At 43.8% G+C, this 25,103-nt stretch overlaps 2 protein-coding genes across 2 annotated transcripts; both read right to left on the reverse strand.

Moving 5' to 3' along the window:
- Window positions 1–5,827: 5,827 nt before the first annotated feature.
- scfd1 (sec1 family domain containing 1) lies at window positions 5,828–19,373 on the reverse strand. Its single transcript, XM_087779549.1, has 25 exons — window positions 19,289–19,373; window positions 17,403–17,473; window positions 17,212–17,300; window positions 17,062–17,152; window positions 16,876–16,998; window positions 16,719–16,806; window positions 16,558–16,647; window positions 15,834–15,889; window positions 15,680–15,765; window positions 15,523–15,622; window positions 14,778–14,917; window positions 14,628–14,718; window positions 14,493–14,566; window positions 13,532–13,613; window positions 13,364–13,460; window positions 13,229–13,299; window positions 12,012–12,091; window positions 11,875–11,937; window positions 8,569–8,644; window positions 7,296–7,349; window positions 6,961–7,013; window positions 6,864–6,897; window positions 6,735–6,800; window positions 6,607–6,672; window positions 5,828–6,530 (listed from the first exon to the last, which is right to left on the reverse strand). Exons 1-25 carry the CDS (start codon window positions 19,317–19,319, stop codon window positions 6,507–6,509), a joined length of 1,896 nt encoding a protein of 631 aa, XP_087635675.1. The 5' UTR covers window positions 19,320–19,373; the 3' UTR covers window positions 5,828–6,506.
- A 255-nt stretch (window positions 19,374–19,628) lies between these two features.
- On the reverse strand, window positions 19,629–24,766 carry g2e3 (G2/M-phase specific E3 ubiquitin protein ligase). The gene is made up of 18 exons (XM_087779827.1): window positions 24,679–24,766; window positions 24,403–24,492; window positions 24,231–24,284; window positions 24,055–24,152; window positions 23,619–23,720; window positions 23,409–23,533; window positions 23,170–23,338; window positions 23,001–23,107; window positions 22,812–22,928; window positions 22,075–22,199; window positions 21,914–22,007; window positions 21,659–21,847; window positions 21,414–21,568; window positions 21,160–21,344; window positions 20,917–21,089; window positions 20,799–20,838; window positions 20,521–20,692; window positions 19,629–20,431 (listed from the first exon to the last, which is right to left on the reverse strand). The coding sequence occupies exons 3-18, from the start codon at window positions 24,271–24,273 to the stop codon at window positions 20,151–20,153; spliced, it is 2,175 nt and encodes a 724-aa protein (XP_087635953.1). The 5' UTR covers window positions 24,274–24,284; window positions 24,403–24,492; window positions 24,679–24,766; the 3' UTR covers window positions 19,629–20,150.
- Between the last annotated feature and the right edge of the window lie 337 nt (window positions 24,767–25,103).

Genomic DNA, 25,103 nt, shown 5'->3' on the forward strand with positions numbered 1-25,103 from the left:
CTGACATAAGGATGCCATTAAATAACGTTACTACTGCCTGAAATTTACTTTTTCTGCAGTGGTCAGTAGCTGAGAAGAACGTCTATGTTGACACTCAGATCAGAAACATGAGCTAGATGGTCAGAATGTTGGCTACAGGAAGCTGAGAAGAAGCTTGTGACAGGAGTTCTTGGAAAAACATCAACATTTATGACATCACAGATGAATATAAACCTAAGCCCCGCCCACTTTAAAAATACAGTGTTGAGTGTAACTAATAGTTTCTCATGTCGACTTGAATTATTACCTTCATTCTTAGGATTCATCAGCTTTAGTTTGTGTTCATACTTTGAGCCAAATTTTAAGTTAGTCACTAGTCTAGTCACTAGTCAACTTAACTCGGATCTGTCGCTGAAACCAGTGTAACTAACCTAGTTTGACCAGAGGGGACGACAGACTGATCTACTGACTCAACAAAATAATAATAACAAAGTAATAACCTTCAGTTGCCCACTTTAGAAAAAAACTGGACTCACTTCAACTAGTCGCTTATTTCCATCTTAACTTAAATTATTCCGTTAAATAACTTTAATATTCATGAGTCGTCTTGCAACTCCTGCAAAAGGTCAAAGGGTCAACTTGTGCAGGCACAAAACTAAACTAGGTAAGTTAGCAGGTGACCCCGCGACACCACTGCAGAAACGTTGCACCTCAGCGTTAAAAGTATGAAACTTACTGTTGTGAGTCGAGTCACCGGATTGTGCGTCTAGTCCAGAAAACTGGTGATCGCCCCGAGAGAGTCGGCCCCTTAAATAATCTCTCTCTCTCTCACACACACACTCACACACACACATACACACACACACACACACGGAGGAGGAGCTCCGGTGAACCTGAGAGAAGAAAAACAGAAAATCTAAAAATGAGTTTCTGTCTGAAGGACTTCAAAGGGGCGATGATGGCGTCGTCACACGTGATGATGTCATCAGGTAGTAAATGTGAGGTACGAGGGGCCGACGCTGGTCTTCCTTTAGAGGTCAGATGTGGTCTCTGATGCTCAGGTGCACTGACCGATGGATGGAACGAGCTGCTCTACTCAGAGTCTCAGGTGGACGACGGAGCTCTTGTTCAGACGTTGGCGGAGGATTATAAGTTGTATTACTTGGAATTGTGTGTTGGTGCGAGTGGTTATGAAAATATGGATACACTGATGTATCGCAATTTTTTTCTTTACAATACTGTTTTGATTTGAGTTTTTTTTTCTTCTGTGACTGAGTACTAGAGGATACAGCGGACTGCTGCAGCCTTTAAAGCTGATCTTTGGACATATTTTTGTTTGAAAACAAATAATAGCAGTTACAACTGAGGACGAGAGGATACAGTGCCTCCAGCAGTTTTTACAGCTGATTTTTGGACATATTTTGGTTTGAAAACAAATGAAAGCAGTTACAACTGAGGACGAGAGGATACAGTCGACTCCAGGAGCTTTTAAAGCTGATGTTTGGACATATTTTGGTTTGAAAACAAATGAAAGCAGTTACAACTGAGGACGAGAGGATACAGTGACTCCAGCAGCTTTTACAGCTGATTTTTGGACATATTTTGGTTCGAAAACAAATGAAAGCAGTTACAACTGAGGACGAGAGGATACAGTGACTCCAGCAGCTTTTAAAGCTGATGTTTGGACATATTTTGGTTTGAAAACAAATAAAAGCATTTACAACTGAGGACGAGAGGATACAGTGACTCCAGCAGCTTTTAGAGCTGATGTTTGGACATATTTTGATTCGAAAACAAATGAAAGCAGTTAAAACTGAGGACGAGAGGATACAGTGACTCCAGCAGCTTTTAAAGCTGATGTTTGGACATATTTTGGTTTGAAAACAAATAAAAGCATTTACAACTGAGGACGAGAGGATACAGTGACTCCAGCAGCTTTTAAAGCTGATGTTTGGACATATTTTGGTTTGAAAAATGAATGAAAGCAGTTACAACTGAGGACGAGAGGATACAGTCGACTCCAGCAGCTTTTAGAGCTGATGTTTGGACATATTTTGGTTTGAAAACAAATAAAAGCATTTACAACTGAGGACGAGAGGATACAGTGACTCCAGCAGCTTTTAAAGCTGATGTTTGGACATATTTTGGTTTGAAAAATGAATGAAAGCAGTTACAACTGAGGACGAGAGGATACAGTGACTCCAGCAACTTTTAAAGCTGATGTTTGGACATATTTTGGTTTGAAAAATGAATGAAAGCAGTTACAACTGAGGACGAGAGGATACAGTCGACTCCAGCAGCTTTTAGAGCTGATGTTTGGACATATTTTGATTCGAAAACAAATGAAAGCAGTTAAAACTGAGGACGAGAGGATACAGTGACTCCAGCAGCTTTTAAAGCTGATGTTTGGACATATTTTGGTTTGAAAAATGAATGAAAGCAGTTACAACTGAGGACGAGAGGATACAGTGACTCCAGCAGCTTTTAAAGCTGATGTTTGGACATATTTTGTTTTCAAAACAAATGAAAGCAGTTACGACTTCTTCAAGAGTCATGTGGTCTGTAAATTCTGCAACACCAGAGTCAAGTACTTCAACAATACTACAAATATATCCTTGTTACTATAGTATAGTAATGTATCGTATCGTTGTGCCTGTATCGTGATATGTGTCGTATCGCCATCATCTTCTCAATACACACCCCTAGTGTCTATATATTTTAGGCCTGTCCAAGGTGCCCCTCTCATCCCCATGCTAGCTGGGACTGACTCAAACCCCCCTAGCCAGGTAAAGTCAGCAAAAACTCTGAGCGGCTCAGTTTCAGAGAAGGAATCTGGCGCTGGAATTGGTCCCAGCGGGCAGTCGAGACCCAAGAGACTTACAGGAGGACCACAATGGCCGGACTTAAGTGGAGTCGGTAGTCTGGACCGGCAGAGGCAACCCCCTTCGGTCAGGCGCAACGTGGCAGTCCCCGGCAGTCCTGCCCGTAGGCCGGAAAATCGATCTGAAGCCAGATTAGACCGGAATCCTCCCGAAAGTCCCCTGGATCAACATCAACAAATGTTTTTTGCTCCGGCGTTCACCTGAGAAGCTGGTTTCAGATGATGAGTCAGAACCTGCAGACACCTGAGCTAACTGGGTCGTCTGGGACAGACGCTTCTTTGTTTCGGACACACCGCAGCTTTACCGTCCACCTGCTGTTCCCCAGGACACCACAGGGGGGCAGGTTCAGGTGTTCACTGGTCCAAAAGCCTTCCTTAAGGAAAGAACGGCGGCCATTTTGGAATCTTCGATACGCGTCTATTTTATTAGCTAAATAACTAAAATGGTTGTCATGTATATCAGTGGTCCGAAACCCCCGGGTCATGGACCGGTACTGGGCCACACAAAAAGAAATACAAATTGGTTTTAAATTCGATTTTACATATTATTAGTATGAACAGGATTAGTAACAAAACTACTAAAAACAAACTCTATATGATTTCTTTTGGCTGTTTTAATCTGCAGGTCTGTCTGTTAATATAATGGCAAAATTAAACGGGTCCGCGGTGCAAAAATGTTGGGGACCCCTCATCTGTACAACATCAACCAGATTAAATTGTTTTTTTTTGTTTTGTTTTCTGGTCAATTTGGATTTTCTCCCTACTGTTTGTTGAGCTTTTGCTCCACCTTCATCATCTAGAGATTCCACTTAATATATATCGTCTGCAAAATTCCGACAGGATTCCTGAGTTAATGTGCGTCACTTCCTGACGGCCGCTGAGTGTCGCTCAGGTCAACAGACTCTCGGGTGCGACAGGAAGCAGCCAAGTGGAGGGTAAACACTCGCTGCTAATGAGCTTATAGGGGTTCAGGGATTGGGGGGGGTCACAGAGAGGACCTTAAACCAGCAGGAGAACACTCGCTGCTGCAGCGCCCCCCACAGGTCCCCATGTGTCACTGATTGATCTGATGACTGCCATGGTGGTCCAGGTCTGAGTGCACGGTCCACTCGTATCTCAGAGGCTTAGTGAGGAACACAAGAGTGGAGTCTCACTCCGAGAAGAGAAAGCTCAGACTCCCACAGATACTCAGAGTAGATCTGCCACTGCACATGAATATAGATCATTTTTGAAGAATCCCAACAGAAAAATTCCACTCAAACTTGCAACATCAGCGCCTGGTCCTCAGCAAACCAACAACTCAGAGACTAGGACACACAGAGACTGTTATGGCAGAGACGTGGACAACAAAAGACAAGAGAATGGGACACAAAAATGAAGACACAGACAAGAAAACAGGAGACTAGAACACACAGAGGCAAGAGAACAAGGAGACAGGGACACAAAAAATGATGGCAGACTTGGACACCAAAATACTAGGAAACTCAGAGACTAGGACACATAGTTGGACACACAGGCACAATAAAGTCAGAGACAAGGACACATAAATACACAAACACTAGGAGAGTAGGACACAAAATCAGGACAGACACCTGGAAACACAAGGAGACTAGGACTCAAGAATTAGGACAGAGACTTGGACATATAGAGACAAGAAAACAAGGAGACTGGGACGCAAAAATTAAAACTGAAACTTGGACACACAGAGACAATAAAAAAGGAGACTGGGGATAAAAAAAAGACAAGGACACATAAATTCATGCAGAGACTTGGATACCAAAAAGACTAGGACACAAAAAAACAGGACAGAGAGTTTGAGATACAGACACAATTAAACTCAGAAACTTGGATACACAGATAAGGAAACTCAGAGAAAAGGAAACAAGGGTTAGGTCTCCAAAAAAGAACGAGGACACAAAAATTAGGACAGATATTTGGACAAACCGATATAATGAGACAAGGATACTGGGACTCCAAAAGACTTGGAAACTTAGATACAGAAAGACTAAGACACTCATAGACTAGAACACAATTGGTCTAGGACACGTGTCTCCTCACTGGACACTTTGTGACTTTATCAGGCGTCGGATCAGAACCGGAGCCGCAGAGACCTGGCGGAACACAACACACCCAGAACTCCTGGAGACACTGGAGCCGAGAGAAGATGTGATTAGCGAGCAGAGGAAAACACAGATCCGTTTCAAGGCCATGTGATCCCCTCCGATAAGACACAATGATGATGCTGGGAGCAGGTCGTCATGGTTACGGTCAGGAATCAAACCTGTGACCTGGGGGAGAGTGGTCACAACAGGTTCCGCATCACTGGAGGGTCTTGAACCAGCGACCTCTCCCTGACCAGACAGAAACCAGTCGCGTCCCGAGACAGTTTATTTTGGCGGGCTGTCGCCCTGACGACAGGAGACTTTCTAAAGTGGAAGAATGTTCCGACGCTCCTTCAAAATAAACCCCAAAATATTTTCAATTCTTTCAAAAGACTGACTTTTATTTTGGCGGATTAATGCGATGAAACCAAAATAAGTCTTTGTTCCAAATCTCCACTGCTGATAGTCACGAGTGTGTGTGTGTGAGTATGTGAAGAGTGTGTGTGGATTTTTATGAACTACAGGTGTTGCAGTGTGGAGTGTTTAAGGATGTGTAGATAAGTGTGTGTATAATGTGAACAGAGTGTGCGCTATTAGTCGAGTTCGGTAGATGAGCGTGTGGAATAAAGGTGTGATCAAGATTGTGTAGATGATTGTGTGTAATAAATGTGTGATTAAGATTGTGCAACAGTGTTTGTGTGAGGATCAGTGTGTATGCGTGTCCACCTCAGGATTATTGTGCCGCAGTGGTCACTAGGTGGCGCTACATCTTGATGCCACTTTGTTGCTGAAACGGTGAAACACAGAATTTGGCAGAGAAACACACACGTGACGTTCGTTGAGAAGAAACATGAGACTCACGATCAAAGTTTCATCAATTATTCTTGACATAGTCGGCATTACATTGTAACAATCGCCAGATTGTGTGCGGTTGTTAAACGACGACAAAAACAACAGCGTTCGTGTTTAAACCTCGATGGCGCTCAAGTTTGTCGTAAAGTTGAATCACTGTTGTTCCTAATTATTGCGGAGACGTCAGAGGATTAAGAGTCCACTTCCAAGAGCTTGTTACACAACACACACCCACACGCAGATTAAAATGCCACGGTGACATAATCCTCGGATTAATCCGTTTTGTTAGAAGCCAGTGGTTCCACACTGAGCCCGCGACCTTTGACCCTCCAAACCCCAAAACACCAGCCTCCGTCAGGCCACGCCCTCGAGCGTGTGACATTCACTGGCATCAGGAAAAGTGAGCGATAATGGAGGCTGCTGCAAGAATGGAACGCTCTTGATCAGGGGGTCTCATCTGACCCGGGGGCCAACAGTTCTCGTGGATGCCGAGGCTGCTCCTCATTTGGAACACCAGCCTGCGTGTTGACTTTCAATTAAAAATAAGGATCAAGTTGTAAAAGATTCAAAGTTTAATTTAATGTTTTAAAGATGGAAATGAGTCACATGATGTTGTCCATGATCGAGTGTGTGTCGGGGCATGATCGGGAGGCCACTTCCCTTTATGTCCAGACTGGAATGATGAGGAGACTTTACTTTTGTCCGAGCAGCGACAGCTTTGAAGGTAAAAAAAACAAAACAAAACACGGTTTTAAAAACATGCCCGACTGGTCCAGTGTTTCTTCTTTTTACCTGTTTGATGAACTGAGACGCATTGAAGAGTTCACTGCAGCCGTAGATGACCCGCTTCTGTTTGGACTGTTGAGACACACACACACGGTTAAGGAAGGAAGGCCCAGGTGGGACCATCGGTGTCCTACTTTAGCGAAGTCCACCAGGTTCTGATACTCGATGTAGTTTCCTCCTCCGACTACGAAGACGATCGCCTGCGGACGACAAACGTGTCACTCAATGCAGAAACGCAACACAAGGTTGCGGGATATACTGACCTCCTGAAACGGATTCTTGTTCCTCGGAGTGGAGCTGCAGGTGGAGGAGAAGATGATTGACACCTAACACTTGTTCATACGACTGACAGGTTGTTACCTCTCGCCCCCACGGAGCATCTTCGGGTCGAAGTATCGATAGTCGTCCGTTTCCTAATCGGAGAAGAAAAGTCGAGATTGTTTTGACCTCTGACCCCGCTCCGAGCATACTTTCATGGAGTGAGGCTGATGTGTGTGTACGTGAGTGACCAGGTCTGATCTGAGCTCTCAGCAGTCTGATGAAACATTTGATATTTCAACTCTTGACGGTCTTGACAGCGCACACACACAAAGAATGTTCTTCCCACAACAGCATCTTTGTTCATCAACTGTAACTGAGAACCTCAGTGTGTGTGTGTGTGTGTGTGTGTGTCTGTGGTGCAGGGACACACTCACCGGGTTAGACTTCATCTCCATCAGGTTGTCGAGGATCCGAGTCACTGGAAGATTCTGGAAGAGACCCAAGCAAGGGAGAAGAAATGTTACCGTGGAAACAAGGTTTTTTCGGAGGCCCCGCCCACAGAACAGGTGTGAGCTCATCTTATGAGGAGCAACTGGGTGTTTATTATTTTTATCGTAATTCTTTTATGGTTTAAAAAGTGTGTATACAATAAAAGAATATATTTTTTAAATGTACAATTAACATAAAAATATTTAGGCTTTTTGATCATTTTTTGTGTTGCAATCTGCCCTGAGGACGAGAGGATACAGTCGACTCCAACACCTTTTAAAGTTGATATTTTAACATGTTTTGGTTTAAAAAAAAATGAAAGCAGTTACGACTTCGTCAAGAGTCATGTGGTCTGTAAGTACTCGGACAATACTACAAATATATCCTTGTTCCTACAGTATTGCTAAATACCGTATTGTTGCCACTGTATCGAGATACGTACAGTATCGCCAGATTCTTGCCAATAAACACCCATATTATTCCTGATCTTTTTATGGTCTGGTTCTTGTTGGAGGTCCGGGTCGTCCCGGGTTCTGGCTCCGTGGTTCTTTACGAGCGGCGTGTGCTTTGCTAATGCAACAGTGAGAAGCTTCTGGTGCCGGCGCCGCCGGCCCTCTTCGTCTATCCCGGTCCAGCCCGAACGCTGCCGCCAACGGCTTCAATAAAGAGGCATTAAGTGAGCTTTAGTGTCGCTGAGCAAACGCCAGCAACCGCAGTAGCACAGTCGGCGTGAAACACTGATGGTGTGAACACATGAACACACACACCCTGTTTTCACTTTTAGAGTGGCCAGCAAGTCAAGGACCCTGACCACGGGTGACCCCGAAAACAAGGTGATGTCACCAAAGACGGATTTTGTGGCCCCTAGTCCAAAAGCGATATTTGAACAGAACATGTTGTGCACCTTAAAAGTAAAAGTGTGTTTTTGTTGTGACTTGCACTTTCCCGCAGTTCTGGTGTCAGATTTATGAGCAGGACTGAGCCCAGTGTTTTCTTTTCTTTTTTCTTTGGGCCACTAACATTCCAGCTGCTGGACCAGGATCAAGTCCTCATCATCTTCTCAAAGACATGATAATCAGGTCGACCGCAATGGAGGACGCGGGCAGAGACATGTCACAGGGGAACATCCATCATTTTCTTTTCAGGCGAGTGAAATATAATCATCAGCTCAAAATTCAAAAGATAGACTGTGTTTGTGAGTGTACACATGAGACTTACGTGTTGCTTCACCACCAGGTTCTTCACTCCCTCCATCACCAGCTGGGAACCAGAATTCATCACCCTTGAGAACAACCTGAAGGACACGAGGAGACATGAGGACGCAGAAAAATATGAGAAGGAAAAAGGGAGAAAAACAAGTTAGAAGAAGATATGCAAGGAAAGGTGAGGAGTTAAAATGGAAGGACACCAAAATAGAAGGGAAGAAGGTGAAAGATGCAGGGAGGAAAGGAGATGCAGGAGCAGATGGAGAGCAAGGACCAGTTTCTGGGAGATCGCATGTGTGTACTTGTTTGTTTGTGCACACTTTGTGCATATACTTTTTTCATTAGTGTATATTTCTTCTGGCACGTATACTTTTTTTTTGGCATGTATCAATTCCTTTTATGCACAGGATTTCTTTCTTGTGCATAAAAATGTGTCTTGTGCGTAGTATTTCATCTCTAGCGCATTACTTTTTCTTGTTTGTAAAATGTTTTGTTGTTCGTACGATATTTTCTTGTGCGTATGATTTTTGTTAGGCATATTATTTTATCTTGTTTGTTTTATTTCATCTATTTTCTTATGATTTTTTGATGTCTATATTATCTTTTCTTGCACATCCTTTCCTTGTGTGTACTATTTTTCTTGTGTGTATGATTTATTTTCTCACGTGTACAATCATTTTCTTGTGTGTATCTCCTTTCCTTGTGTGTACTAGTTTTCTTATGTGTATGATTTATTTTCTCGCGTGTACAATACTTTTTTGTGTGTATCTCCTTTCCTTGTGTGTACTATTTTTCTTGTGTGTATGATTTATTTTCTTGCGTGTACAATAATTTTCTTGTTTGTATCTCCTTTCCTTGTGTGTACTATTTTTCTTGTGTGTATGATTTATTTTCTCGCGTGTACAATCATTTTCTTGTGTGTATCTCCTTTCCTTGTGTGTACTATTTTTCTTATGTGTATGATTTGTTTTCTTGCGTGTACAATAATTTTCTTGTGTGTACTATTTTTCTTGTGTGTATGATTTATTTTCTCGCGTGTACAATCATTTTCTTGTGTGTATCTCCTTTCCTTGTGTGTACTATTTTTCTTATGTGTATGATTTGTTTTCTTGCGTGTTCAATAATTTTCTTGTGTGTACTATTTTTCTTGTGTGTATGATTTATTTTCTTGCGTGTACAATCATTTTCTTGTGTGTATCTCCTTTCCTTGTGTGTACTATTTTTCTTATGTGTATGATTTATTTTCTTGCGTGTTCAATCATTTTCTTGTGTCTATATTTTTTCTTGTGTATACTCTTTTCCTTGTGTGTATGATTTATTTTCTTGCGTGTACAATCATTTTCTTGTGTGTATCTCCTTTCCTTGTGTGTACTATTTTTCTTGTGTGTATGATTTATTTTCTTGCGTGTACAATCATTTTCTTGTGTGTATCTCCTTTCCTTGTGTGTACTATTTTTCTTGTGTGTATGATTTATTTTCTTGCGTGTACAATCATTTTCTTGCGTGTATCTCCTTTCCTTGTGTGTACTATTTTTCTTGTGTGTATGATTTATTTTCTTGCGTGTACAATCATTTTCTTGTGTGTATCTCCTTTCCTTGTGTGTACTATTTTTCTTGTGCGTATGATTTATTTTCTTGCGTGTACAATCATTTTCTTGTGTGTATCTCCTTTCCTTGTGTGTACTATTTTTCTTGTGTGTATGATTTATTTTCTTGCGTGTACAATCATTTTCTTGTGTGTATCTCCTTTCCTTGTGTGTACTAGTTTACTTATGTGTATGATTTATTTTCTTGCGTGTACAATAATTTTCTTGTTTGTATCTCCATTCCTTGTGTGTACTATGTTTCTTGTGTGTATGATTTATTTTCTTGCGTGTACAATCATTTTCTTGTTTGTATCTCCTTTCCTTGTGTGTACTAGTTTTCTTATGTGTATGATTTATTTTCTTGCGTGTACAATCATTTTCTTGTTTGTATCTCCTTTCCTTGTGTGTACTATTTTTCTTGTGTGTATGATTTATTTTCTTGCGTGTACAATCATTTTCTTGTGTGTATCTCCTTTCCTTGTGTGTACTATTTTTCTTATGTGTATGATTTATTTTCTTGCGTGTACAATCATTTTCTTGTGTGTATCTCCTTTCCTTGTGTGTACTATTTTTCTTGTGTGTATGATTTATTTTCTTGCGTGTACAATCATTTTCTTGTGTGTATCTCCTTTCCTTGTGTGTACTATTTTTCTTATGTGTATGATTTGTTTTCTTGCGTGTTCAATAATTTTCTTGTGTGTACTATTTTTCTTGTGTGTATGATTTATTTTCTTGCGTGTACAATCATTTTCTTGTGTGTATCTCCTTTCCTTGTGTGTACTATTTTTCTTATGTGTATGATTTATTTTCTTGCGTGTTCAATCATTTTCTTGTGTCTATATTTTTTCTTGTGTATACTCTTTTCCTTGTGTGTATGATTTATTTTCTTGCGTGTACAATCATTTTCTTGTGTGTATCTCCTTTCCTTGTGTGTACTATTTTTCTTGTGTGTATGATTTATTTTCTTGCGTGTACAATCATTTTCTTGTGTGTATCTCCTTTCCTTGTGTGTACTATTTTTCTTGTGTGTATGATTTATTTTCTTGCGTGTACAATCATTTTCTTGTGTGTATCTCCTTTCCTTGTGTGTACTATTTTTCTTATGTGTATGATTTATTTTCTTGCGTGTTTAATCATTTTCTTGTGTCTATATTTTTTCTTGTGTATACTCTTTTCCTTGTGTGTATGATTTATTTTTTTGCGTGTACAATCATTTTCTTATGCGTTTGATTTTCATCTTGTGAGTATTATTTTTATCTTGTGTGTGTCATTTTCTTCTTATGTGTATGATTTTTCTTGCTCGCTTGTGCGTCTCTGTGCTCCTGTGCACAAGAAAGTCTGGCTCAGAAGGAGCTTGTTTTCGAAGAGACATAACGAATGGCGTGACATTAGCGTTACATGACATCAGTGTGTGTTCTGAGCTCTGGTTCGAGTCCAGAGGAAATCCCGCCGCTCAGGTGTTGACAGCTTAAGCTCCTCCGTGACGACAGAAGCAGCGGCGGCGTTGGAAAGTGTAGGTCACGTGACCACGCGACAGATGATTCCTCAACAGCGAACAAAAGCTCTCACATACGGACAGACGGAGCGGAGCCGCGGTCCAGTTACGAGTCACCCGAGTTCAAGCTAGGCTGCTTTTATGAGACGGCTGACATGACAAGATGGTTCACGCTCAGGTGTGGAGCACCTTCACCTGGTCATCACTGGCCTCAAACGTACAAATCCGATAAACTCACCCCATGGGTTTGACGCCGCTGTTGCCATAGTTAGCCGGTGTGGCGGCCATCTTGGTGAACGCCCTGAAGATAGAGGAGACCGACTTGATCATCAACGCATCAGACAGATTGGAAGAGTCGAGTCTTGGATCACTTACTTCCACTGCTTGATGTAGTTGAGCGGTGAAAGATCGCAGCCGGCGTCCTGCAGGGCGGTTCTGTACTGCTCCAGGTCCGACTGCAGCAACACAAAACAACAACAAGAAACTTTAAGTTAAGAGTAAAATAGTATTGTCCTGCAGGAGCAACTGCTAGCATGGACTGTGAGAGGGGGCGCTACAGAGTAGAGGCTTCAAGAACATTTTGATAGATAGCGATATTACTTTTCACGTATCAATATTTAACAGCACTGAATTTATTTTTATCATAGTTATTTTGTGGTTTATAATTCAAAATATTATTTATTTACAATTAACATGCACATCGCTGCAATGAATCTTCTGGCTGCTAGATGGCAGCAGTCATTATGTCCTCTGCAGAATGGGGAACAATGAAATCGCGGAAGATACCGGTAACAACTGAGGACAAGAGGATACAGTTGATTCCAGCAGCATATTTTGGTTTCAAAACAAATTCAATCCGTTAAGACTTCGGCAAGTGTCATTTGGTCTGTAAATTCTGCAACACCAGAGTCAAGTACTGGACAATACTACACATATATACTTGTTCCTACAGTATCGCAATATATCGTATTGCTGACCCTGAAATGTTATATGTATCGCAAGATTCTTGCAACGACACACCTTTAGCACAGAGTCAAAAAGTGAGAGTCCAAATCAGTTTTTTTCGGATAAGGATCAGCTACTAGAGTGTCAATAGGTGGAACCTCGGTGGTGTTGTGAGAGTGAAAGCAGCCACCAGAGGTCACAACCCCGCAAATATTTCAACAACGCACATTGGGGTACAGCACCACCTCTATCATCATCACACTGCTGTTGACTTGGGCCCCTCGACTCGGAAGGTCTCCTCTGGAACATTCCGAAGTGACATTAGCAGCCAGAGGAGTGGGAGAAGAAGTGAATAAAGGGATGTATGGAAGAGAGTAAAAGAAGGAGAGATAAAGAGGGGAAACAGAAGATAAGGGAGATGAAGAGAAAATACCTCAAAGGAGCTGTTAGTAGGAGGAGCAACAGTTGGAGGAACACGTGAGGTTTGGAGAGAAGAGGAGGAGTCAGGGAAATGGAGAAGAGCAAAAATAAATGTGGAAAGGAAGCAGGAGGAGAATCCATCTCTCTGTTCTCCAGAGGAGTAAGTCACGCCATCACTCCATCAATGTTACATTTTATCTTTAGTGTGTGCGTGGTTGCGGCCTCACCTCAGACGGCGGCTGCACTGATGTGATGTAGAAGATCAGGAAGAGTCTCATCTTGTCTTCTGGCGTTCCAGCTGTCACACACATTACACATTAAATCATCAAGCACGTGTGCGTGCGCGTGTGTCATGCGTGTACCATCAGGGTCTGTTATGATGTCCAGCAGAGACTTGTCAAGAGTGGATTTGCTCATGAGTTTCTCTTCATATTCAAAATAGACGTCCAGTTTACGGCTCTGAGGAGAGAAAAAACACTCGCACGTGAGTCCCGGAGTTCTACTCCCGGTACTCCCTTCGCTGGCTGTACCTTGATGTGGTCCAGGACGGCCGTGGCCACGTTGGTGTGCAGGTCGATGAGCCTCTTCTTCTCCAGGAGCTCGGGCAGAGAGCTGCACAACACAAGAGCTCGTTAAAGCTGCTCCTCGTTAGGAGCTGATATCATAAACAGGCTGGTGGGATTAAGAGCTCACGCCGCGGTGGTCTCACGTGGCGTCTGAAGATTAGAGGACTCGCTCTCTGGTGATGTTCTCATGGAAAACTTATCTTTACAAGTGGCTGAGGACGCGACCGCATAGGCAATTGTTGTTAAAAATAACGTGCGGGGCGGCCATTAGCCAGGTTTTTTGAGCACTTCCTGTGCGCTTTTTGTAACCGGTGGAGATCACGAAAATGTCAGCGAAACGCTCGTTAAAGCAAAGAGGAATAAACACCAGACAAACTTCATTAAGTAGCTCAACGCTTCGTGGAAAAACCACAATGGAAAAACATCTTTTCTCTCTTGATCAGTCTGCTCATCAGGGCCCGGACCACAACAACACCCAGACGAAAACATTCAAGCTCCGGCCCACCAACGGCTCAGGAGGTCCGTGGAGCTGCAGACTCTTGAGGACTCCAGATTTGATTATCTCTGTTAAATATTGATTTATTGGCGCCAGGAAAAACCGGTCCGAACCAGAAACCTGCAGCCGTGGGTGTGCAGAGCTAGGAGCCATCGGCCTGTGTTGATGCTTCTACCAGCCACCCCTGTTTTCTTTGGCACCGCAGCACACAACTCTGATGTTTTCCTTATAAATCTGAGCCATATTCGGAACCGCTGCCCGGATCCTGGTCATGTGACCGTGTTTTCTTTTGCTCGAGTGGCGGCAGAAGTGAACAGATGGAGGAAGAGTCACATCTGTATAAATCTGTGTGCGTGTCACTTCCTGTTTCTATACAAAATAAAGCTCTGGAAAGTTCTGATGTTCAGTTTTCGGGTACGGTATCCATACCTGACTGCGGAGGTGAGTTTGGCTGTGTTGTCTGACAACATGCTGATGGCTCCTTCGTCCTCCCCCTCTAGACCCTGAAAACATAAAAATACATTATTAAGGGTCAGAGGTGACAAAGACACGAGGTTCTCTCACCATGATGCTCTTAAGCCGCTTCACTTCATCCTCCTGGGCCCGGTACGAGTCCAGCTCCTCCTGGACTGACTCGGCTACCTCTGGGAACGGGCTGCAGACCGGCAGGTGATTGGTCGATGGCTTTGAAAACGTTAAGATCACGTGACCCACCTTCCTTTGTGCTTCTGCCAGAACTTGTCGGCTCCTGTGAGGTCGTAGGCCCGTCTATTCTTCTTCTTGGGTCTTGCACCGGCAGGAGGCGAGTCGGCCCCGGATCCCTCCTCCATTACGACCCGGTTCAGATGGAACTCCTGGAGAAAAGAACAAAACGTCCACCAGGTGATCCGATTACTTCCAGGACCTCTTTGGCAGGCGACCCGTGTCTTCATCCAAATAATATCTCATAAGGTGGAGCCCGTCCAGACTAAAACCGCCAGGACGTCATCTTCAGGCTCAGGGCCTCAGCAGTAATTGGACCACGGTGCGATGTGTCAGGCCCAGAGGCAGACGGATCGCGGACCCAGACGACACGGATCATAATATCTCTGTTGCTATGAGAGGAGCAGAACTCCTGCTGGGACTACGACCCGCACTAATGCTTCGCTATGAAACCGGCACCGCCACCTGGAACCGACCACAAAACAAACTAGCATACTCTGGACCGGTACCAGTCGGCCCAACACATAAATTAGAATCCAAAGACAGTAGTGTTTTCACAGCTGTGTCTGTTTTTGTATCACAGACTCGGACCATCCTGACAGACCCTTCACAGTCTTCAACTAGACCGTCCTGGACCACATCAGAACTTTAACGACTCAAGCCCAGAAACTAACCCTTTCAGCCCAGAACAGGCTGGAGAAGAACTTAAAGATTGACTGCGCAAGGTTTTGTGATGTCATCATGGTTGACAGCTTACCAGGACATCGTGAATCAGGGCCTGGTAGGTCCAAGTGTGGTGGAGGGGGGTCGCCATGTCCACGTTCCGGTCCGCCAGCACAAACAGAGGCCTCTGGAAACTAAAAGGGAGGAGTGAGCAAAGCATTATGGGAAAGGTTTCGGGTTTCTTAGTTTACCTGAACGGCCCGGCGGCCATGTTGTCTCCGGTGAAGAGGCTGTTTCTGGCATCTCGCAGGTTCTCGCGCAACTTCTTGTCTAGTTTCTGATGCACAAGCAGGGGAACATCTTAGGGGCAACCCTCAGAAACACGACAGTTGACAGTGAACTCACCACCGCGACCATCTCCGCTGCGTTGCCGCGGGGACAGCGGATGATGGGAACGGCGCCTGAAGACATCACAGAGACGGAAGCATCAAGACACTGAGGACTATTGGTGTAATAACAAAATAAATACAATTAAATCTCTCTCTATTTTTTAAATATCAATACAGTGCCGTTGAAGCGATACATTGTGGAGGAAAAGATTGCGATATTTATATACATTTTTTTCATTATTTTTAATTGTATTTATTAATTCAATAAAGTGTGTATAAAATAATTCGTTTTTTTCATTTAAAATTAACATGCAATTATTAACTTTTGTTCATTTTTGGGTTGCAATTAAACTTCTGGCCACTAGATGGTCAAGATTACAGTATTACGTTCAGCCTTTAGGTTTTCTGCAGCTAAAGCAACAATGAAATCCTGCAATGACTGAGGATGAGAGGACACAATCGCCTCCTGCAGATTTTTAAGATGATGTTTAGAAATATTTTGGTTTCAAGACAAATTAAAGCAGTTACGACTTTTTTAAGAGTCATGTGGTCTGTAGATTTTGCAACTACAGAGTCATGTTCTCGTACAATACTACAAATATATTCTTGTTACCACAGTATCACAATATATCATATCGTTGTCCCTGTATGCCTGTCGCGTCGCCAGACTTCTTCCAATACACACCCTAACCGAGGACACACACGTTCTGACGGAAAGACAACAACAACAACACACTGACCAAGAGTGACGAAGAAGCAGAAGAGACTGTCAACAATTGTGTCCATCATCATGTCCATGTCGGTGTCCTGCAGGTCGCCGCGGTTAATGGCTGCAGGTCAGACAAAACAAGAGCGCTCAGGATTATTATTAACAAGTTCGGTGGCGTTTCTTCAGGGTTACCGTGATAAGAGATGAGCTCCTTGTTCTGATGGCAGAGGATGAACATGTCGTCTTCTAGCGTGATGAAGTTCAGGTACTGATCATACACCTGAGAGCAGAACGTCTTTTGTCGGACCTATGATGATGATGCTGCGTACAGCGAGGTCATGTGACTGACCTTGGTGACTTGAATGACAGCGTTGGCGGCTAAAGCTGCGCTGGCGATGTCCTCAAGCTTACTGCGACTAATGGCCGAGATGAAGTTCAGGTAGTACGACTCGTGAAGTTGGTTTCTCAGATCCTAGACACACAAGACGCTCAGGTCACACTGTGTTTGTTAATTTATTGTGTACACACACAATACCTGACATATCCTGTCGATGTTTTCCTCTGTGGGCATCACGAAATATATGGCGGGAACATCAGGGATTGGATCTCGGTCAGAGTGGAGAAGCCTGGGGAGACCCACAATGTCATCCTCAAAGGTACTTAAGTGTGTGAATTTGGGTCTTACAGGTGCAACGTGATGCCCATGTCTCTGAGCTCTTTGACGGACAGCAGGGGAGAGATGACGTCCTGGCCAAAACGATCGTAGATCAACACCTGTACGCGAAAAAAATACACACAGCTCACTCAAGGTCGGAGGGTTCCATCTGGTGGCAAGAAGCAAGAACTGCTGATTCCAAAAAAAAACTCGTATTTTACCTTCCATACTGGCTCGGCTGTCGAGTTCTTCAGAGGAGGAGAGTTGAAGTTGAGCATCTTCTTCAGAGCCACTACTCACACACACAAACACTGCTGTGAGCTTAACGGGTTTAAATCATATTTGTTTAAAAAAATTAAAAAAACGTGAAAAAATAAAAATGGAAATATGTTACAAAGCTATAAATAAAAAGTTATATTCAGAGTTAAGCTATTAATAAATGGTACAAAATAAAGCGTAAATTAGACGTTAGAGCTACAGATATAATAACGTAAAAAAAAGTTGCAATCTGTTATGGTTAGAGAAGCCAAATTTGAATCTAAAATTAGGCGGCTTAGGTTGACCCGATGTAATGTTAAGATCAACCATTGTCACAAAACAATGTAATATTTTTAACTTATAATATGACATGAAGTAAAATACTACACCGGATATTTATGAAAAATATAAAAATATAATCTATATATCATATATTCGGCTACCAGGGGAGGTGGAAGGGGAAATCAGTTCCTTGAGGCGATAGTTTAAAAACAAACGTACGATAAAAACTGAATATAAATGTTTAAGAATTTCCATTTTTGTAAGGGGCAATATATTAACTTGTATTTCATTAAGGAGCAAATATTGCGGAGGAACAAATATAAATACTGAAGATGAAAGTTCTTCACAAAAAGAGAGAGAGAATTGAACGCAGCATGGTGAGTTCTGGAAAGCTTTTAGTGCAGAACAAATTGCATCCCAGAACAGTTTCATGACAACAACCGGTCAGATATGAAAATGATGATAATACCTTTGTGTATATCAAGGGACTTGGTTACCTCGAATGAGAGAGATAAGCACCTGCTCTTCACTGGCTTCCAGTTTCTTTCAGGATCAACTTTAAAATTCTGGTTCTTACTTTCAGATCTATTCATGGTCAGGCTCCTCCTTACATCAGTGATCTGATCCAGACTTAAACCCCAGCTTGGGCTCTGAGGTCTGTGGATCAGAATCTACTGATGGTTCCTGAACACGGTTCAGGAACAGAGGAGAGAAATCCTTCCAGACTGTTGCTCCTAAGCTTTGGAACGATCTTCCTCTTTCTTTGTGTTTGATGATCTACTGACTCCTTCAAGAAACATCTTAAGACGTTTTTATTTGTTCAGGCTTTTCCTTGATTTTTCTGGAACTCCTGTTGTGTTATCAGTTTTATCTTGCCCTTTAAAGTATATACTTTATTGAATATCGTTTTGATTGTTTAAGCGCTTTGTGACCCTGGTCTGGAAAAGCGCTATACAAATAAAAATGACTTACTTACTTACGTGTCAACAACCGGTCAGATATGAAAATGATAATACCTTTGTGTATATCAAGGGACTTTGAATGAGAGAGAAAAGCACCTGCTCTACCCCCAGCTTCTGCTGGATGACTGAGCTGAAGATGATGAACGTGATCTTAGCGTTTTCAGTTTCGTTTTTTCAAACTAATACCGATTAAATTGACGTTTCACGTCAAAGAAAACACTTGATTTAACCACAATATGTTTCGTGATTCATGATTTCGGACGATTTTCGCCAGTGAAATGTTTCTTTAGTTGAAAATCTGACAAACTATAAAGACACGTAGACATTAAAAACAAGCTCCATTAGCTTGAGCTAACGTTCATTTTAACGTTTAATTCTGACCACTCGTGACGTGAAAGCAGATAAGACTGAACAGCTACATCGATACTTTAAGACAGAAAAAATGCTCCATCAGTCTCGTCGATGTGAAGCTTCCGTTTAGCCTCGACACACGTCAACAGCCTTCAAAACCCGCGGCCGGAGACCTCGACTCGCCCTTGGCCGGGGAGAACCCCCGGTGTCCGGTGCCGAGCTGCAGATAAACACCGGCGAACAAGTTTACTGACCAGTCTGCTTCTCCCGGACACTCGCCGCCATCTTGGATGTTGTTGTGACGTAGCGCTGGGTGACGTGGCAAGAACGCGACGTCACCTACCGCTGATGAGGGGCGGTGTCTGATGACGTCAGCGTTAATTCCAAAACGATGTCAAATGTGAGGAAATAAAAATCGAGACAGTCTACAATTATGTCAGCAATGTGAGACAGACATATGTATGTATAGAGAGTAAACAAGGAACTGAACCTAAATAAAGGAATAAAAATAATAATAATTTGTGATTCAATAAAGTACAGTTCCTGCAGAGGAATCTTCATTCCTTCTTGTAAACTAAAACATGACCTCCAAAATACTTTTTCCTCCCTTTTTACTGAGTTAACATAGTAAACATTTACAAACGAAAAGAACCAAAGCGAAAATGGACAGACATGCAGGAGCCAGAAGAATATAAATAATGGAGAACAAACACAGGTGATGCGACTGCTCTAAACAAGGGCTTATGTTTTGCGGTTCTAAAGGACGCAGAACCTCTTCCTACACTATTGAAGTGTGCAAAAATGTCTTTAATGGAGTAACACCTGTTGACCCTGTTGAGAAGAAGTGAGATGTCGGGCTTCACACAGGCGTTCATGTCTCTGTCAGGTATGGCTGAGCATTGAGTTCTTATCTTCTGCATATCAATTGACTTGTTTAAAAAAACTTTCCATCAAACGATCAAAAACAGAGAAAGGAGAGGCAACTTCAGGGAGAGCTCAACAGCACCCCCATATGGTCTCATAATTATAAAAAAGTAAAAAAAAAGTAAAATGGATTTTAAGAAAAGAACATGTGAAAAGTCAAATGTCAGGAAAGGTGTAACAACAACACAGAGTCTATGTGTCAGTGGGGAGGAAGTGGACACGGTGGCTGATCGCCTGCTCCAGGGCACTCTTGAAGGACTGGTAGGATGAGGCGAGGGGCAACAGGAGGTGGTTGGATCCAGGGAGGCACTGAGGGAAAAGCCCATCCTCCCCAGAGGAGGAGGACGAGGAGCTGCAGGAGACTGGGTGCAGGAAGGAAATGCGAGGAGTGGGCAGGAGGCCGATGGCAGGAAGCACCTCTGTGCCGGTGGAGAATCGAAGAAGGTCCTGCAGAGAGACGGAGCTGTGGCCAACTGAGGAGGGGGGGCAAGAGGAGACATGTCAGGGTAAAGATTGAGTCTGGAATGAAGTCGTCAGCGTTATGAATGCGCTTCAGCTATACCTTCACAGTCCAGTAGGAAACATCTCCAGAAATCATGCGTCGTTTTCTCCAGACTCCGAAGTTCCATCTGGGTTGAGAACGAGATGTGGAAGAGTTCGTAGAGTGTCTGAGCCGAGAGAGGCGGCCCGGCGTTGCAGAAGACCTCGTAGAACCAGGACGGGAACAGCTGGACCTGGAGACGGAAGGACATCAGAAAAGGAGGCAAAAGGGAAGGACACAGAAGACTAGAGAAGAACAGCGTGGAGGACACGCAGGAGACCAGAAAGCAATATGTGCACCTTCTGAAAGACGCCCAGAGTCTCCAGACCTTCTCGGAGTCTGCAGAACAAACAAGAAGAATTCACATGACAAACAATCCACCCCAATGTCGATGATGTCATCACGCTTCCCCCTGACCTCTGGAGCGGGAGCTGCATGCGTGTGATCAGGGTGAAGCTGACCAGGTCCTCCACCAGGTTGTCCCGGTCCTCCAGCCTGCCGATTTTTCGTCTGCAGCCAGCCAGCTCTATATACTCGGCGCTCTCCTCCAGAACTCTGTTGAGCTGGTTCATGGACTCTGCCTTCATCATCTGGAAGAAGCAATCACAGCGAGTCAGGTGATTGATGTAATTGGGGAGAGGGGTGGTGCTGGACACATACCCTGACGACTTTGTTAGTGAAGACGGTCCCAGGGGTCATGTGGTTGGGGCCGAGTGGGGAGTTGGGAGGGAAGTTGAAGAGACACTGGTAGAGGGCGCCAGAGAAGAAGCCCAGCGGAGGACCGCCGTGGACAAGAACCAGAGCCAGCAGACAACCAACGTCAAAGTACAGGTCATCAGCCAGAGCTACAAACACACACACACACTTAAGACCATAGCTCTTTTAATAGCCGTACGCTGTATCTGGATGGGTACCTCTCGAGTCCAGCCTTAGGTTCTTGCACCCCTCTGGGCCCTCAAATATCACAGAGTTCTGGATCTGGTCCACCAGTTGCTTTAGGAAACGTTGACTAGCTGCCACTTTAATCCAGGGGCTGCTGGGAAACGAAGCCCGAGCCTCATCTCTGAACCTGCAAGACAAGAATATTAGGAGAAGAAACAAGGTGAGACAAGGCCATGGGGGGTTCCTCATGATAGTTCTAGATCAGAGATCTACTCACTTGACTGATAAGGGATGTGTGGGGTCAAAGTCAAGCCTCCTCACCAGTTCCAGACCTGCACGCAGAGCATTGGACTCCACCAGGACCTGACTACACATGCCCCCCTCCAGATCAGGCAGCAGCTGATCAGCCAGAGACTGAAGGACCTCTTCGTGAGAACCAGAACTAGGTCCGGGACTAGGTGCCAGCCTGGGACAGGTTACAGAGGGTTATGGATATCTTGGTCAGGTGAATACAAGCTCTAATGGTCAGTACCTTTTTCTGCTAATGGGAGAGTCTAAGGAGGAGAGTCGGCGTTTGGTGAGGCGACTGATTCGGGTTTGACCTTGAGGAGACGCCAACAGGGAGGCTGGAGACAAAGAGGCAAGGATGATCAGACATGCGCTCGGAATCAGAGGAACTTCAGGTTGACCGACCTTGTCCGTCCGTTGCCTTTGAGCAGTCGCTGCAGGCCCAGTCCTCGGTTTCCAGGGTCAGTCCAGAACACTTCCTGTGGGTTCCAGTGGAGCCACAGAGGAGACAGCGGATGACCTCAAACCATCTGGAAGAGTAGATGACAATATCAATAGAGTGAATTTATTATTTAGAGTTATTTTAACAATACAGAATCCATATTCAACAGTGCTGTATTGTATTTATTTTTAGTATCAAAACAAATAAATCATAGTTAATTTATGATTTATATTTTAATCCAAATGTGTATAAAAACTTCACTTGCAAATATTCACAGTCTTTGTTTTTTGTGTTGCAATTAAACTCCAGGCCACTAGAGAGCAGCCTTGTTACATCCTCCGCAGCTAAAGGAATAATATAATCCTGCAGGCTCCTGGCGAGAACTAAGGACAAGAGGATACAGCCGACTCCAGCAGCTTAAAAAAAATGATGTTTTGGACATATTTTGGTTTCAAATCAAATTAAATCAGCTACGACTTTGTCAAGAGTAATGTGGTCTGTAATTTCTGCAACTGCAGAGTCAAGTACTGGACAATACTACAAATATATCCTTGTTACTACAGTATTACAATATATTGTATCGTTATTGTAAATTGTGTTGTAGCGTGAGATTCTTGCCAATACACACCACTATAGAAGAGACTACAGGGGTTAGCCTTTTCAGCTTGTACCAGTGTGTGTGTGCGTGCGTACTTCTTACCCGCTCTTGGCAGAGTGGGACCGTCCATTACTGCACACGCAGGTCTCTGAATCACAGTTGGAATAAACCTGCAGCAGCTCCGAGTATGCATTGGCCTCCAACTCCCATGATGCATCTCTGTAGCAGGGATAGAAGTCAGGGTCAGTCGACTGGTTAGAACAGAGCGTGGCCCAGCGGACATGTCCTCACCGTTCTGGGATGTAGATTCCCATCCTCAGCATCTCCTCCTGGTACTCCTCCTTGTTGTTGCACAGAGTGCACTTGAAGAAGAAGAGTCCTGCACTGAGCGCCTGATGCTGCGTGACACAAACACGTGAGAAATCCCCGTCTCGGCACTGGATTCTTATCCTGGTCTTACCTGGACACAGTCTCGGTGGAACCAGCTGCCGTGGCAGCTCGGGCACTTAAGCACAGAGAAGGAGAGGACCGGCTCCAGAGGGTCCAGACACACCGAGCAGGTCTGGGGAAGGCTCAGGTTCAAACTCGCACTCAGGGTCTGGGTGGGACTGTGGTCCAGGCAGTAGGACCTGCAGAGACACCTGTCCAGGTGAGCATCGAGGTACACGATTGTCTCGCAAAACAGGAAGTGACACTGACGGGAAAAGTGCAGTGAACTGGAAGATGAACTTGCTGTTGCGGCCGCAGGGGAAGTGAACCATCTTCCTGCAGGTCTTCACGTTGCAGCCCACTGACGCCCCCTTCTGCTTGCACACCGTACACTTCTGGTACACACAGAACAACCACACGGTCAATGAAAGGCGGGGGGGGGGAGGAAGGGTCGATAATTAAGGGACGTCAAGAGCGGACCAGTTTGGACGAGCGCCGGACTTCCTGCTTGATGTCCTCCACCATGAAGCCGACCACGCCCTCGCTTTCCTTACCGCGCTGGCAGATGCCGCTGGCGGTAAGCTGAGAGATCACATGGAAATATTTGACAACATGATTAGATTGACACATGAGCGGATTTAAAGGAAGACAACGCTAATGTTGAGCCAAGCGACAATCTTATAATCAGAATTTGGAGTAACGCGTTACAGTAACTATGTTAGTTTTTTGCGATAAGAGTATAAACGAGCATATACGATGATAAATAAATAGAAGTTTGTGTTATTACACATCTGTTAACTTTCTTTATGTCAATGATGCATTCAATGATAATCGGTCAACTTAATGTACAGATTGCTTTGTTTTTGTTTTTTCATTTTGGCTGTCAACTCATGTTTTAGTTTTCGTTCACACTCACCAAACAAAAGTAGTGGACACATATTTTTTCCTCTGCGATGGTGAATTTTTCTCCCAACAAGTTGGGGTCATCGTCCGGGAGTCTGCAGAGGACGCAACCTGGAGGTGCACATGAGCAAAGGTACACATAGTCACGACAACTGCGACTGCATCAAACTCTTACACAAAACTACTCACAGTGCTCCGCGTCTATAAGATGAGGTTTTATTTTCTTCTTCATGATCTTGATATCTATAAGGATGAAGTCGGAGGTCAGTAGTGGTTCTGAAGCGTCCATATTTTTTTTTATATTTATTTAACACCAGTATGGTCCATTTAATATTCAGAAAACAAGTTGTGATGTTATTACCATGGATTCTCAGTCTTTTATAGTTCAACAAAATCCGGCGACTCCGACCGGTCTGAAGGATGGGGGCTGGTCAACAAACGGCGATTCAACCTGAATAAATCAAAACATAACTTCAACTACAAAGGTAAAAGAGCTGTGCCGAAAACTAAACAGCAGTGACGTCACACTGGATTTCAAGGGACGTTTAAATCTATTCAGACTCTTAACAAAAGACGTGCATTCGAATGATACAAGATGCAGATTACACATCGGAAGGATGATTGTGTGGTCGCTTACTTTCGTGTCCACGCATTGAATTCTTTAGATGAAAAACAAGCTGAGGACTTGTTAGTCTGCAGACGTTAGCGACGTTTAAATTTCCCTCTTTCTAAACAGAAAGCGTCACTTCCGGTTTCTGCCCCTTCTCTTCTTCTTCAGCAGCGGTGCATGAGTTGCAGCGACACCTGCTGGACAGATGGCGGATCGACGTCAGTGTGTTGTGTTTTAGGCGCGTCTATCCGTCAAGTTATTTTTTTTGGTTGAAGGCACCGAAGGTCGCTGGTTTGAATCCCGATCCTACCGACGAATGGTCACTTTATTTTCTCACGTCCACTTGCCCCCGAACTATTTGACGAAAATTAAAACGTCATCTAAAAGTGTGTAGGGAGCAACTCTGACCAGCAGGCGCCGCTGCTGACAACGTTAAATGTCTTGAAACAAAA

Source organism: Callionymus lyra, chromosome 18 (assembly GCF_982586985.1).
Source record: "Callionymus lyra chromosome 18, fCalLyr1.hap1.1, whole genome shotgun sequence".
In the NCBI taxonomy this organism is placed as follows: Eukaryota; Metazoa; Chordata; class Actinopteri; order Syngnathiformes; family Callionymidae; genus Callionymus; species Callionymus lyra.